We start from the raw sequence: 14,781 nt of genomic DNA, 5'->3' as shown, positions 1-14,781 counted from the left end.
CTGTGACCCTGGGCTTGTTAGAGCACCTGGGAGTACAGCAGCTTCCTCTGGGTGTTGTGGGACTGGCTTCGGAGCTTGCGCCCAAGGTCTGCTCAGGACACCAGCCCAGAGAGACTAGAAGGACATCTTCTCTTATATATTAATTGTTAAACATTCTTATAAGTGGAATACATGATGCATTCTGTATCTCTATAATTGATCATTTAAATTGTCACTTAAAGTTTCAGAGTATCTCCGAACCATTATTCTTTTTTCCATTAATGATTTATTAGTTCATTTTACATCCTTATTGCAGCTCCTCCTCCCCTCCCCTCGTATAGCACCTTCCCCTTTTCCCTCCCTCTCTCCCTCCCCTTCAGCCTCCCCATATCCTCTGATAAGGGGAAGACCACCCCATACCAACTCAGCCTGGTGAATCAAGTCACTGTAGGACTAGGTACTCTCCCAATGAGGCCAGATAAGGCACCCCCATTGGAGGACCAGGACCCACATGTAGAAAACAGACTTAGGGACAGACCCTGTTCCTGTTGTGGGGGACACATATGAAACCAAGATGCACATCTGGTATGTGTGTGAGGGAGGCATAGGCATTGGTTAGTGGTTCTGTCTCTGGGAGCCTGCAAGTGTCCAGAATATTTTGAGGATATGATAGCCAATTAGGAATGTGTGGCTTTTCTATGAGAGCAGGTTGTAGGCCTTGGGAAGAAGATAGTTAAAGAAATTTGATTTAATGTTACTGGTGTATTGGAAAAAGATTGAAGATAGTATGTGTTTTCTTCTTTTATAAAAAATGTTTTTATTAGATATTTTCTTTATTTACATTTCAAATGTTATCCCCATTTCCTCCTTTCCTCTCCAGAAACTCCCTAGCTTCCCCCCTCCCCATGCTTACCAAGCTACCCACTCCTGCTTCTCTGTCCTAGCATTCCCCTATACTGGGGAATTGAGCCTTCACAGAACCAAGGGCCTCTCCTCCCACTGATGTCCAACAAGGCCATCCTCTGCTACATATGCTGCTGGAGCCATGGGTCCCTCGATGTGTACTCTTTGGTTGGTAGTTTAGACCTGGGGAGTTCTGGGAGTACTGGTTGGTTCATATTGTTGTTCCTCCTATGGGGCTACAAACCCCTTCAGCTCCTTGGGTCCTTTCTCTAGCTCCTCCATTGTGGACCCTGCACTCAGTCCAATAGTTGCCTGAGAGCATCCACCTCTGTATTTGTCAGGCACTAGCAGAGCCTCTCAGGAGACAGCTATATCAGGCTCCTGTTAGCCAGCACTTGCTGGCATCCACAATAGTGTCTGGGTTTGGTGACTATATATGGGATGGATCCCCAGTTGGGGCAGTCTCTGGATGGCCTTTCCTTCAGTTTCTCTGCTCCACATTTTGTCTCTGTATCTCCTCCCATGGGTATTTTGATCCCCCTTCTAAGAAGGACCGAAGTATCCACACTTTGGTCTTCCTTCTTCCTGAGCTTCATGTGGTCTATGAATTGTATCTTGGGTATTCTGAGCTTCTGGGTAATATCCACTTATCTGTTATGGCATACCATGTGTGTTCTTTTGTGATTGGGTTACCTCACTCAGGATGATATTTTCGAGTTCCATTCATTTGCCTAAGAATTTCATTAATCAGTTTGGCGGTTCCTCAGAAAATTGAACATAGAACCACCTGTGGAGCCAGCTATACCACTCCTGGGCATATATCCAGAAGATGCTCCAACATGTAATAAGGACACATGCTCCACTCTGTTCATAACAGCCATAATTATAGTAGCTAGAAGCTGGAAAGAACCCAGATGTCCCTCAACAGAGGAATGGATACAGAAAATGTGGTACATTTACACAATGGAATACTACTCAGCTATTAAAAACAATGAATTCATGAAATTTTTCTTTTACAATAAAATTTATTAATGTATACTCATTATATATAGTGATAGGTTTTAATAAGAAATTTTACTCCTGTATATTATATCCTTTGATGATATTTACCTCTATACCCTCTCCTTTCTTTTGGTTCCCACTATACAAATTCCTTTTCTTATAGCTCCCTTTTACTTTGTATATGTATGTGTATATGTGAGAAAAAAGGACAATATTTGTCTTTTTCCATTTAACTTTTATTGCGGAGTATGATGGTCTTCAATAGCACCCATTTGCATGCAAATGCTATGATTTCATTTTATAATAGAATAAAACTTATATATATGAATTTTATGAATAATATAAATATGAGTTTTATATGAGATATTTATCATATTTTCTTTGTCAGTTCATGTGTTGATAGTCTCCTGAATGGATTAAGGGAGTAGTAGAGGCCATATGAATAATTAAGCCTTATTTTACTTTTAATTATATATAACATACATATATATATATATGTGTGTGTGTGTGTATGTGTGTGTGTGTGTCTGTGTGTCTGTGCATGTGTGCACATGTGATTTTGTGTACATGAGTTCAGGCATCTGTGGAGACTAGAAAAGGCTGTGGGATCTCCTGGACCTAGAATATAGGAGGCTATGAATTATTGATCGTGAGTCCTCTGCAAGAGCAATAAACACTCTTAACCCAAGAGCGTTCTCTCCATTCCTGAGGCAATAGGTTTTAAGCCAATCATTGACACTATCCAATGTGAAGCCACAAAGACCAGGGCTGTGATCTAATGGTAATGTACAAATAAAAGTTATGGTGGGAGGGGTGCTTCCCCAGAACAATTGTACATGCTGTAATAAGTGAGCAAAAGGAAGGAGTACCAGGTTTAAATGGATGCAGTTTAGCAAGAGGATGGCAATTGGAAATTCTTATTAAGATGGCAGTGCTGGCCGGGCGGTGGTGGCGCACGCCTTTAATCCCAGCACTTGGGAGGCAGAGGCAAGCAGATTTCTGAGTTCGAGGCCAGCCTGGTCTACAGAGTGAGTTCCAGGACAGCCAAGGATGCACAGAGAAACCCTGTCTCGAAAAATCAAAAAAAAAAAAAAAAAAAAAAAAAAAAAAAAAAAAAAAAGATGGCAGTGCTTCTGTGTGGAGCAGTCCTGTAAGAATTAGAAATGGAAATGGGTATGAAAAAGGTTAAGCCTCAAAATTTGAGTCTGATATTTTCTGCAGAAATATCAAACTCATAAAAATGAACTTGGACAGATTAGTGTGTCCATATTAAAATATCCAAAAGATTTTTGTACCTTAATTCATGGTTTCAGACCTTTGGTGCATGATTGATTGGTTATGTCACATTTAGGCCAGCAGCAAGGAAATATGCTATGGCTAGGATGTGGTGGAGAATGGTGTTCAGTTCTTGGAGGCTAGGAACCAGAAAGAGGCAGGACTGGGCTGTGGTACTGATAGTCTCCCTCCTAGTACATATACCCTTTAAATGCTTCACTTCCCCCAATCAATGCCACAGGCTACAACCAAAGTTTCAACACATAGGCCTTTGGAGACCATTACTTTAAGGAATACATCTGATTAAGTGACAGCAAAGAACACTGGAATAGCAAAATAATACAAGAAAAAGAACTAGCCAAAGATTAGTAAAGACAGAACAATGAGTACCATGGGCCTTACAGGTAGAGAAGTTAACATCATGAAGCACTTTGTGAGGACTCTGAAAGAACACTCGGTTTGATTTGTGATGGCTATAGACAGTTGGAGACTGTAAGAAAGGTTATTAGTAACTACATCAGGTTTCATGGCTACTCCCAGGTAGTGATATACTGGAAAAGATAACATAAATGGTGTTGTCTGCTTCAGCATCTACTTCCTGGATTTAACACAATTCAAGAATTAAATATTTGAGACGAATTAATTCTCAAATAAATTTGCAAGACTTTCCACTCCTCTCTCTCTCTCTTTTTTTTTTTTTCTGATCAAGGTTAAACTTTATTGCAAAGCAGCAGACTTATAAAGGCAAAAACCATAAGCCCAACCCCTAGCCATGACTGATGATATAAACCAAAGGCATAGGTTTGCGTTTCTCAGCACAGGTCTCTCTTACCAGGTCAAAAGCAGAACTCCTGACTCTGGCAGGGAAATTCCATCAAGTGATAGCAAAAATAGCCAATGTAGCAACTCCTGGTATGCAGGCCAGGGCAGAACCTCCATAGTTCCCCCTTCTTTGTTCACAGGCTTTACAGCAAGCCGGTTGGGGTCACAGGTTAAACCTGTTTTCCTTGTGCCATCTTTGGAGAGGGCAGCATTAGGGTGACTGACTGTCTTAGTCTGGCTCACACTTGTGGGCTCTTACCCATCATTGACTATCCAGTTTTCAACTGTTGAACCCTTCTATGCATTATTGAGTCTTATGCTTCAACTGAGTAAGCCACACATTAAGCTGTACTTGGTCAGTTTTCTGACATTGATCTTTGAGGGCCATCATGACATTAATGACCTTTTGATGAAACACCCGTTGTCTATGCTATATGTTCCATAGGCACCAGAACAGGAGAAGGAAACCTGAAACCACTCCCGCCCCCAATTAGGACATAAATAACAATCCAAGTGGGATCAAAGAACTTCTTAATGTTATTCCAAATTTTACCTACAAAGGAGGAATCCAGGTCCCAAAAATTGACATGAATGGAGAAAAAATTAACAATGTCTTAGGTTAGCCTCAGGGACAAATTCAGAAACTCATTATTGCATTGTCCTTTAACAAAACTAGCCAATCTTCACCATTCTAAAGAACAATTTTTAACTGAAAATGGGGTAAGGCAGAAAGAGTGATTGCGTGGGTCACAATCAAATTTTGTCATCATTCCAAAAGTCTCAACCTTTTCTGCCAAAAGATCAATAGCAAAATTGGGGGAAGATGCAAAAGGGCCCACAAATCTTCAGCCTTCATCATTGGAGGTTGCATCATGTCTCTCAAAAATACTTATAATTCGGTTCACTTTCCCCAAATGTCTTCTTTCCAGGGATGCTTTGTCAGAGAATACATAGGCTAGAGCTAAGAGGAAGCACTCTGCTAGCCTGGATGTCTGTTCTGATCACAGCAGGACCACTCAAGTCATGTTCTATGGCTGCTTTACTCTAAACTCTCACAGTGAAGAAAACTGAGGAAGCATATTTTTAATTACCATTAGTTACTTTGAAAGATGCCACAGAAGAGAAGAGCATGTGTCACCTTCTTTAGATTGTAAAACATCCTGTTTGTTTGCACCTAGGTTTGCAGAAGAAGTGACTGCCAAGTGGCTTTGTCTCTTTGAAGGAAGTGGGATCCCATATGGCCCAATTAACAGTCTGAAGGATGTGTTTTCAGAAGCCCAGGTTTGTACTTTTGAATTTCCTGTTCCTTTTTTTTTTTTAAATCCTTATTGTCTTACTTAAAGGAGTGATAACTGTTGATCTTAGGCCTTAGTCACACGATACAATATTTTACTATTGGGTTAAAATAGTTTGTGTGTCTAACATAGGCTCACAATTTAGAACCAACTAGCTGTCTATATTTATACTTACAAGTCTGCAAAATCAAGCATACTTAAGATACATGAAATTTTCAGAGGCATGGGCTTCTTTTCCTGAAAAAAAGAAATATAGTCAGGGGCCAGGACTCAGAGATCACCATTGATAGAAATAAATATGATAAGTTTTCACAGTTGTTATCCTCTTTGATCATTTTAAAGCAAGTCATACTTAGTTCTATAAAGTTCAGTCCTTTATGTTTTTGGTTAATTATGCTTTTTACAAAGTACAAAATAACTTGGATAGGATGTGTGCTGAGCAAGAAGGGGAACCTGAAAAATTTCTTCTAAAATAGTCTTCAAATTTAGATGTTCTCTGCACTATTTTTATTTCACTACTTTACTTACTATAACAAATGGAAACAACTTACTCTATCTCAGAGCCATGTAAATCTTCAAAATATAAGGGAACTTTATTTTTTTTTTCTGTAAAGATTTTATTATGACTCAGGTATCTTAACAGTTTCTAACATTTGCAAAATTATATAATATCTTTGCTTGAGTTATTTATTCATATATAGTAGAAGCTTTTAAATTTAAATGAATTATTGTGAATAACACATGCTTTTCTAAAGGAGAAAAATTTTGGAAAATCAATCTCTTTGACACCAGTGCCTTTATTTAGTATAAATGTTCACTTAAAAGCAAATGTGCATTTAGTTTAGAAACTACAGTTCTTACTAGAGAAAAGCAAATGAGTTTAGGATTTTTTTGTGTGTTTTATTTTCATATCAAGACAATAAGGTATTTCTATTATAAAATAATGGGGAGTATTGGTTTGATATTAAGTGGGTATGGTATGTCTTGTGTGGTAATCAGGAAGGGGCCCCAAAATATCAGGAATTCATCCCTGTTAACTCCTGGAAAGAGGTGGCCATGTGCGCATCTGCCTGTTAACCATGATGCTAGTTTGCTCACTTTATGGTGGTATTGTGAGATGTTTAGGACTTCCAGTTTATATCAACTTAGGGTATATTTTCCTAGGGCATATTCATCAACATTTTTTGTTGTTCAATGAATATCTTACCAGAAACAAAGTTGCCAAAGCAAAAGTAAATTTCTGCAAAATTAATTTTACAATATTTTCTACTTTTAGGTTTTGTTTTATTTTTATTTTTTCTAAAATTCTACCCACTATCATACAGTTGTTCAAGTGGTGGTCTTATGAGTGAATATAAGTTCATTTATATTTTCATAACTAATTGAACCTGTATTCTCATTAAATCATGGCAAGTGAAATTTAGTTACTTTTATAAGTGAAATGTAATAATTTTCATTGCAAAGTAATTGTTATGGAATGCAAAGTTTTTTGTTTGTTTTTAGTCTATGGCATTTGTTAGTCATTACGATACTTATCAGTGAGGAAGAATATTATTTGTCAGATATCATCTTCTCATATCATCTTCAAAGACTTACAAACAGCCTTCTTGCCCACCTAAAGTAGAGTCTAATTATAATTCTATCATCATAAATATTTAATTATACTCTGTGATTGATAAATGAACTCTAGAAGAAAAAAAGTTGTCCTCTTTATTCACAGCTAAATCTTTCTTTGGAATGTAACAATGAAATATATATGTGCAACTTCTCTGGACTTTTGTAAACACTAGGGAGCAATGTGCTCTAAACATTATAGAAATAATCAAAGATGACTGTGAAATTTTCAAGTGTTCTTGTTTGTTCTATTCAAGAGATGAACTGCTTTCTTCCCCATTTTGCTTGAAGTATTTATCATCTCCAAATTTCAAATTTGGAAAATCTTACATAATGTGGGGAAAATCAGAGATAAAAAATGTTTGAAATACTTTAAAATACCCATTAATGTGACATGTAAAATTATCCAGTCAACCACCCTGTTGACTCATTTCTGGAATTCTAGCACTCTGGAGGTTGAGTCAGGCAGAATGTCATGAGTTCAAGGCCTCCTTGGGCTACATAGCAAGTTTCAGTACTGCTGGGGTATATAAAAAGCTAAAGAAATAAAAACATAATTTACCATTTAAAAGAGTTTTTCATTTATTCAGTTGCCTTATTGTATTTAAAAGGTACCAAATGCTAGGGATTTAGTATAAATTTAGTACTCTTTGTATTTCTGAAAAATAAATTAAAATTGAATGAAATAGCAGGTATGTAATAATAATTGTAGATTCATGAATCATCAAATGAAAATTTAGTTAACTGTGGGGAGTACAGGTTTTGTAAAGTTTGAAGTGGTTATTTGTACCTCTGAAAATGGACTGACCAGCCTGATTTTTAGAATTAGTAGAACTGATTTTGATATCTTCAAGGGACTGAGTGTAAAATAGAAGGCAAGTGTCAGAGTTGCTGTATTTATGAACATTCTAAAGAAAACATTTTTCTAAACGTCAAATGTTATCTCTCAATTGGCAGCATTAGATGAGATGTTACCAGAGAGCAGGAGTACAGGGAAGGTGCAGTAACTCTGCAATCGCAGTTTCATTATAATGGTGCCTGTGGTGGTTTGAATGAGAATGGCCCCTATAGACTCATTTGCTTGAAAGCCTGTTCCCAGTTGGTGGAACTGTTGAGGAAGGATTATGGGTGTGGCCTTATTGGAACAGGTCTGTTGTTGTGAGTGGGCTTTCAGATTTGAAAACACTCACACCATTATCAGCTAGGTCTCACTGCCTCATGCTTATAGACCAAGATGTAAGCTCTTAGCTATTGTTCAGAGCTATGCTTGCCTGCCTGCTGCCATGCTCCCCAAATTTCTGAAACTGTAAGCTGCAAATAAACTCTTTATTCTAGAAGTTGTGTTGGTCACGGTGCCTTACCATAGCACCTGACAAGTATTTAAGATGGTGCCCTTTAGGCTTTATTGTTACAGATACATGTGCTTTACCTGTGTATATGAACAGAGTCACATCCCTTCTAGCCATAAAGATAATTCACTAAAATCATACTCTCTTACCTTTTTATAAGAATGTGTTCACAAACTCTTTGCCAAAAGTGCTCAGCCCTCCCTCATTTCTGATTGGCAGTCCTTTATAGTTTTTAATTTTCCATTGAAAGTATTTTTTGAAGTATGACTTCTGTTTGAAGTATCCTCCTATTTTTTCCTCTTATGAATTACTGAGTTTTTTTGGCCCTAGGTATAAGAAACTGACCACTTTCTTTCAGATGTGGGAATAGCCACTGGTTCTGTGGCCCTATGCCCCATGTGTCCTGTGCCAGCACAGCTGCTTGCTCAATTAGAAATCACTTTGGGTGAAGTACAAGGCCTGGAACAAGGCACAGGAAGGAAGTCCCTGATGAGGTGAAAAAGGGTATGTCCAACTATGGAGGTGGAAAAGGGAGACTGCACATTCAAAGAATAGAAGAGAATTTTGTGTGCCACTTACCTTCCACCTGTGGTTGGAAATACTTGGTAGAAAATGAAAATTTGTTTTATGGTTAAAAAAAAAAAACCTTTTTCTAACCCAATGATTTCATTATTCTCTTTTAAAAAAGAAAACTTGAATTTTCATCTCAAATGAAAGCAACATATATGCTTTTTATTGGCTAGATAGAATATTGTCTACCTTTTAATCCTCTGATTAAATGATCTTTGAATGATTCAAGTGTCCCCTGTGAATATCTGCTGTTAATCACAATCACTACAGGGATTTTGCCTGAATGTACCAATTGTTCGGAGATGTTTTGGTGCAAAACTCTTGAGGTGATAGTTTTATTGTTTTCCTCTCCCAATGACAAATTATCTGAGGGAAGCTCATTGCATTATAGAGTGTAATATAGATTATCTACATGTAGATTTTAATAGCTTCTTTCCCAAGTGCTTTCTTAAAATATCTTTTTTATTAATCAGACCAAGATTGTGCAGTACATTAAAGGAATTTTTAAAACGTTTCAACAGCTTACTAGATGACCTCAGTGTGGTCCTATGAATATGCCCTTGGGAACATGTGCATGAGACACACTGTGGTTTGAGGGTTTCCAACTCAAACAAACTTAAAAGAAAATGAGCTTTTAATAGAAACTATTCAAATTCCTGCAACAATAGGTATGGATCCTAGCACAGAGGGCATTTAAAATCATCATTCTCTACACTGAGCATCAAGGAGCGCTCCAGGCTGCGCTAGGACTTCCCTGAAGAATGCATCTGGTCATTCTTGACTATCATCATCTTGTTCTCAACTGTGAATGACTAGAGCACCCATGTTTCATGTTTTTGTTTGTCCTTGATGTTATGACCTGATGGAGGGAAGAAGGGCAAAGGGTGTCACAAATGGGTGTGATTTACCATAATTTTCCATTCATACCACACAAGTTGAATATGTCAGGTGTAAGACATCACCAGGAAGCATCACTTCTGAGAAATATTGTGAGGGAAACATCAGAATTATTGAAATATCACAGCTGGCCCTGATTTTAACTGGAGCCAAACACCTGCAGCTCTAACAGGAATCAAAACAAAACCCCACCCTGTGGCGACATGCCATTTCTTAGCAGCCGTCTCTAACTTTGCATCCCATCAAAATTAGTTTTAACATTTCCTACAGGAACCTTATTCTTGTCCCAAAAGGCCATTACAACTCATTTTGTAAATATTTCATATGGGACAAATGTGTCATAGAAACAAAGTGAAGTATTGAAATACTTGATGGCTGAACATTATTGTTTTCATCCCATCATTTGTGAAAGTCTGTGAAGTTCATGGTTTTATTAATTTTGAGGCTAGCTTATATTATCTAAGTGATTTTGTTTTAGCACAATTTGGAACCTTTCTGAGCATCTAGGCAAAAAAGGCCTTTGATATTCATATAGTAAGCATCAGAAGAACTGCAAAATCTGTGGCTATCTTTTTAAAAAGATTTATTTATTATTAGTATAAGTACACTGTAGCTGACTGACTTCAGACGCACCAGAAGGTGGTTGTAAGCCACCATGTGGTTACTGGGATTTGAACTCAGGACCTTTGGAAGAGCAGTCAGTGCTCTTACCCGTTGAGCCATCTCGCTAGCCCTCAATCTGTGGCTATCTTTTGCAGATAGACAGATGGATGGATGGATGGATGGATACACACACACACACACACACACACACACACACACACACACACACACACATACTCACTTACAACTGATGCTACATATTATTTTTGAATAATGCAATTCTTTAGTGAAGTTGCTGGGGCTTATAGGAGTTATATAAGGCGTATATCATTGTCTAATACTGTAGGAAGTGCATGACCTCTATAAACTGTAATTTTTATAACAAGAATGCTGTTGATGATGTTCTAAGTAAAATAGTTTTTTTCTGGGAAGAGTTCCTAATAGACAAGAGTAATATTAAAAATACAATTTGCATATATGATTCATTTTATGATTTATAAATATTTTGTAAGTTATTGGATTTGTGATATTTAGGCACAATATGTTCAACTTCTGAGGAAATGATGCATTTCAAATTTAGGCAAATAACAAAAATTAGAATTTGTTTTCTTTTAATACGTTAAGTGTAAGATAATAACATCCAATTGTATTTTTTTAGTAGAAGAATCCAAGATTAATATTTTTATGTTACAATTTGAGAAAAAAATTAGTAAAATGTTAGAATAATATTATTTTCATTGCAAAGAAGTTTATATACATTCTAACGAGACATTAACTTGTTTGGCCCATCATACTGAATTGTGCCTAAATAACCTACTGAAGGGCCTTGGATGGCATGTGACTGATCCTTTAAACAAGTCTAAAAGACATACTTTAGGCCCACAGAAAACCACAGAGACTCATCATTCATCTAGGCAAATAGGAAAGGTATCTGGTAAGAGTGAGGAACAGTGGAGGACATCAAATAAAGAGGATACAGTGTCAAGCAGGACATTGCAGATTGCTTCATGTAGAAAGTGTTCTGTGCCACAGAAGTGTTGTAATCAAATGTTGAGTATTTGAATAGCCAGAGATGATGCACAGAAGCCACTGTGAGGTTTCCAAATTAGTGATTTATCAGAAGTTTAAAATATAACAAAGAGGTACAAAATGGCTCTGTCATGAAATTTGCCAAAGAATTCAACATCCCTTTAAATGCTTCTTGTACTTAGTTAATCACATTGTCATTGATGTTTTCCCTCAGTGATTAGGAAGATGACAGTGTAGGACTTCAGCCTCTACCATTTAGTCAATTTGACATATCCAAGGTCTGAGGACCTGGCAGTTTTCTAGGTGTCTTGTAAAGTGATTTTCTCTGTCTTTGATACTGTCTCTTCCTGCTGAGTCTGCACTGCATGCATATCATTTCTGAGTTCCAAATATAAAACCTATATTTTATGAGTATTATCACACTATTCCAGAGTAGATTTTCATTCACTGCATTATCATTGACTTTTGCAATCTTTATCTTCCCATTCAGAAACAGTCTGTTTTTTAGTGCATATATGCTGAAAATGAGGAAAGATTAATTAGTGTTTTCTGTGGGTATTTAGAGACCCAGAATGAATTCTAATAGAGCACACTAGTCAGTATAAATAATACTGAAGTATTTTTGATGAGGTATTTAAGTATTCATAGTCTTTGGATGCCGTTGTGTATTTTGTCCTTGCAGGGATGTGAAGCCTAGAAGCTTCAGTGCCTTGAAGCCACAAGTGGCTGGCTGTAATGTGGGTGGCGTCCATCTATGTGATTGAAGACTTACCTAGGAATTATTCCCAGTTTTGTATAATTTGTAGATTGTAGTTATTTTAGTTTTCATTAGTAACTCCCAAGTCAATTAAAATTTTAAGTCAAGCATTTCCTGCTGTGGAAGTTCTATGTAATAACAATGTATCTTCATTTCCTGCTGTGGAAGCTCTATGTAATAACAATGTATCTGTATTTCCTCACTTCTTTTTGAGTTTTTATTTTCATGTGAACTTCAACTCTTTTATAATTTAAAAGAAAAAACTTTTGCTTAAGTGACTTCTGTCGCAACATGAGTAGATAAGAAATGATCAACTCTGTCTTCGGATACTTTGTGAGACTTGGGGCCTTCCTTCTTGCTGGCTGCTTTGAGGGAGAGGAAAAGTAAAATGGGAAGCTGGTTTGGTTTAAGAAGCTATAACACTTGCTTGAAAGCCAAAAGAGAGTTTACAAAGAATGTAAAGACATGGTCATTCATAGCCAAGGAGAAAATATTCCTAGATTAGTTAGAACTCTACTATAATTGCAAGGAAAGCCTCAGTGGGGTGTCTTTCAACTTGCTTATAAAGTTATTTTTCTAGGCTACCTGGAAAAATGTATGGACAAGAATAGCAAACTTTTGGCTGGTGGGATAGTACATTTAGGTAAAAGGTACTTGTTATCAAATCTAATGACAAAATTAAATCCCTGTGACCCATAAAGTCGATTGAAAGAATTGACTCCCTCAAGTTTTTCTCTGATGTTTTCACATGTGCCAGGGCTTGCATTTGCCCATGTATACACTTATAACAAACAAGAAAATATAACAAAATTAAGAGGAATAACAAATATTATATAGGTCTAAAAGTTGTATGTAAAATATGCAAGCAAGGACACATGTGTTAGTATATTGTGTTGGATAGTGTTTTGTCAACTTGACACAAGCTAATAGAGCACACTAATGGAGAGGAGGAAACCTTGAAAAAATGCCTTGTTACGATTTGCCTATAGAGCACTCTGTAGATCATTTTCTTAATTAGTGATTTATGGGAGGGCCCAGTCCATTGTGGGTGGTGCCATCCTTTGTTGGGTTTTCCTGGGTCCCATGAGAAGGTAGGCTGAACAAACCATTATAAGTAAGACAGTAAGCAGTCCCCCTCCATGACCCCTGCACCAGCCCCGTCTCCAGGTTCCTGCCCATTTTGAGTTCCTCTCCTGAGTTCTTCAGTGTGGACTACAATGTACAAGTGTAATACAAATAAACCCTTTCCTCTCCAATATTTGCTTTTGGCACAGTATTTCAATGTTGCAATACTGACCTTAATGAAGGTATGTCTATATGTATATATGTCTATATGTGTATATGTACATATGTCTATGGGTATATATGCATATATATGTATATTTGTATAGAAATGTATATTTGTATAGTGAACTGCAATAACTAAAACAGCATGGCCTGGGCTGGAGAGATGGCTTAGCAGTTAGGAGCACTGACTGCTCTTCCAGAGGTCCTGAGTTCAATTCCCAGCAACCACATGGTGGCTCACAACCATCTGTAATGGGGATCTGATCCCCTCTTCTCGTGTGTCTGAAGACAGCGACAGTGTATTCACATACAGGAGATAAATAAATAAATCTTAAAAAAAAAAAAAAAAAACCAGCATGGCCCTAGTAGACAACGGAGGAATAAATGATGGTACATGAAGGGGAGGAAAGTAAAAAAAGATATTTCACAGATTTGTTAGGGTATAGAACTAAAGTAGCAAGGAGACAGAGATTGATTTTGCTCAAATAAAAATGCGCAATGTCTTTATTAGTCACTGTTTATGCCTAATAAGGAGTAAAAGCCTTAGGATTTGCTTTAAATTGAAACAAAACTTTTTACTCTTTCTTCTGTTTTGAAACTAAACTATAATTACATAATTGTCTCCTTTCCTTTCCTCCCTTCACCCTCTACTATGTTTCCCCTTGCTGTTTCTCAGATTCATAGCCTCTTTTAAAAAGTACTGTAATATTATATGATACTAAAATATGTATGTTATTAAATATATAAATTAAAAAATTCAGTCTATCTGATACCTATCTGATTATGATTTCAGGGTTTGCCACCTGGTGTTGGAAAACCAATAGTTGTTCCCTTCCCTGGGGAGACTGTTACTCGCACTCTCTGCATTCCTAATCCCCTCAAGTCTTTTGTCTAGGCTTGAAGTTTCATGAAATTTCCCCTCCGTATACCCTTCCACATTAGTGCGCAGATTGTTGTCATCTGTGTGCAGGTTTGACTTAGGCAGACATGTTGTTGAGACATCATGAGTGTTTTGGATATCTTGGATTTTTCTGATCAACAGCTTGAAAGGGAGCCTCTCATCCCTTGTTGGAGATGGGATGCTTGTCTTTCTGAGTCTGAGTCAATATGAACTTTCCTAGGTTTACCTTCTGAGTTCATGGTTTTATTTATCTTGACAGCTGGATCTTATTCCATGATGTATAGGCACCACAGTTTCTTTATCCATCCATCAGTTGAAGGACAGTTAGAATAATTGTAAATTTATTCTAAGCTGACACTATTAATAAAAAAACAGATTTTGAGAAAATGGAAGGCTACACAAAGTGTTAAAAAGTGCCACTAAGGTAATTTAACAAACTTGATAAACAGAAGTTAGGGCAGGTATTGTGTTAGTGGGAATGGTAGGAGGGGATGCAAC

The 14,781-nt window shown here is 37.1% G+C and overlaps 1 protein-coding gene across 4 annotated transcripts in view; it reads left to right on the top strand.

The window, feature by feature from the left end:
• The window catches only part of Sugct (succinyl-CoA:glutarate-CoA transferase), a 474,328-nt gene that overhangs the window by 397,854 nt on the left and 61,693 nt on the right, over nt 1–14,781 (top strand). For all 4 annotated transcript variants that reach the window (XM_031358181.1, XM_031358178.1, XM_031358182.1 and 1 more), the window contains one exon: nt 5,160–5,262. In XM_031358181.1, the coding sequence (XP_031214041.1) occupies nt 5,160–5,262 (103 nt within the window). The remainder of the gene's footprint in view (nt 1–5,159; nt 5,263–14,781) is intronic.

This window comes from Mastomys coucha, unplaced genomic scaffold, assembly GCF_008632895.1.
Source record: "Mastomys coucha isolate ucsf_1 unplaced genomic scaffold, UCSF_Mcou_1 pScaffold7, whole genome shotgun sequence".
NCBI classification, from domain to species: Eukaryota; Metazoa; Chordata; class Mammalia; order Rodentia; family Muridae; genus Mastomys; species Mastomys coucha.
The sequence above is the reverse complement of the archived record's forward strand: the minus strand, read 5'-3'. Positions and strand labels throughout refer to the sequence as shown.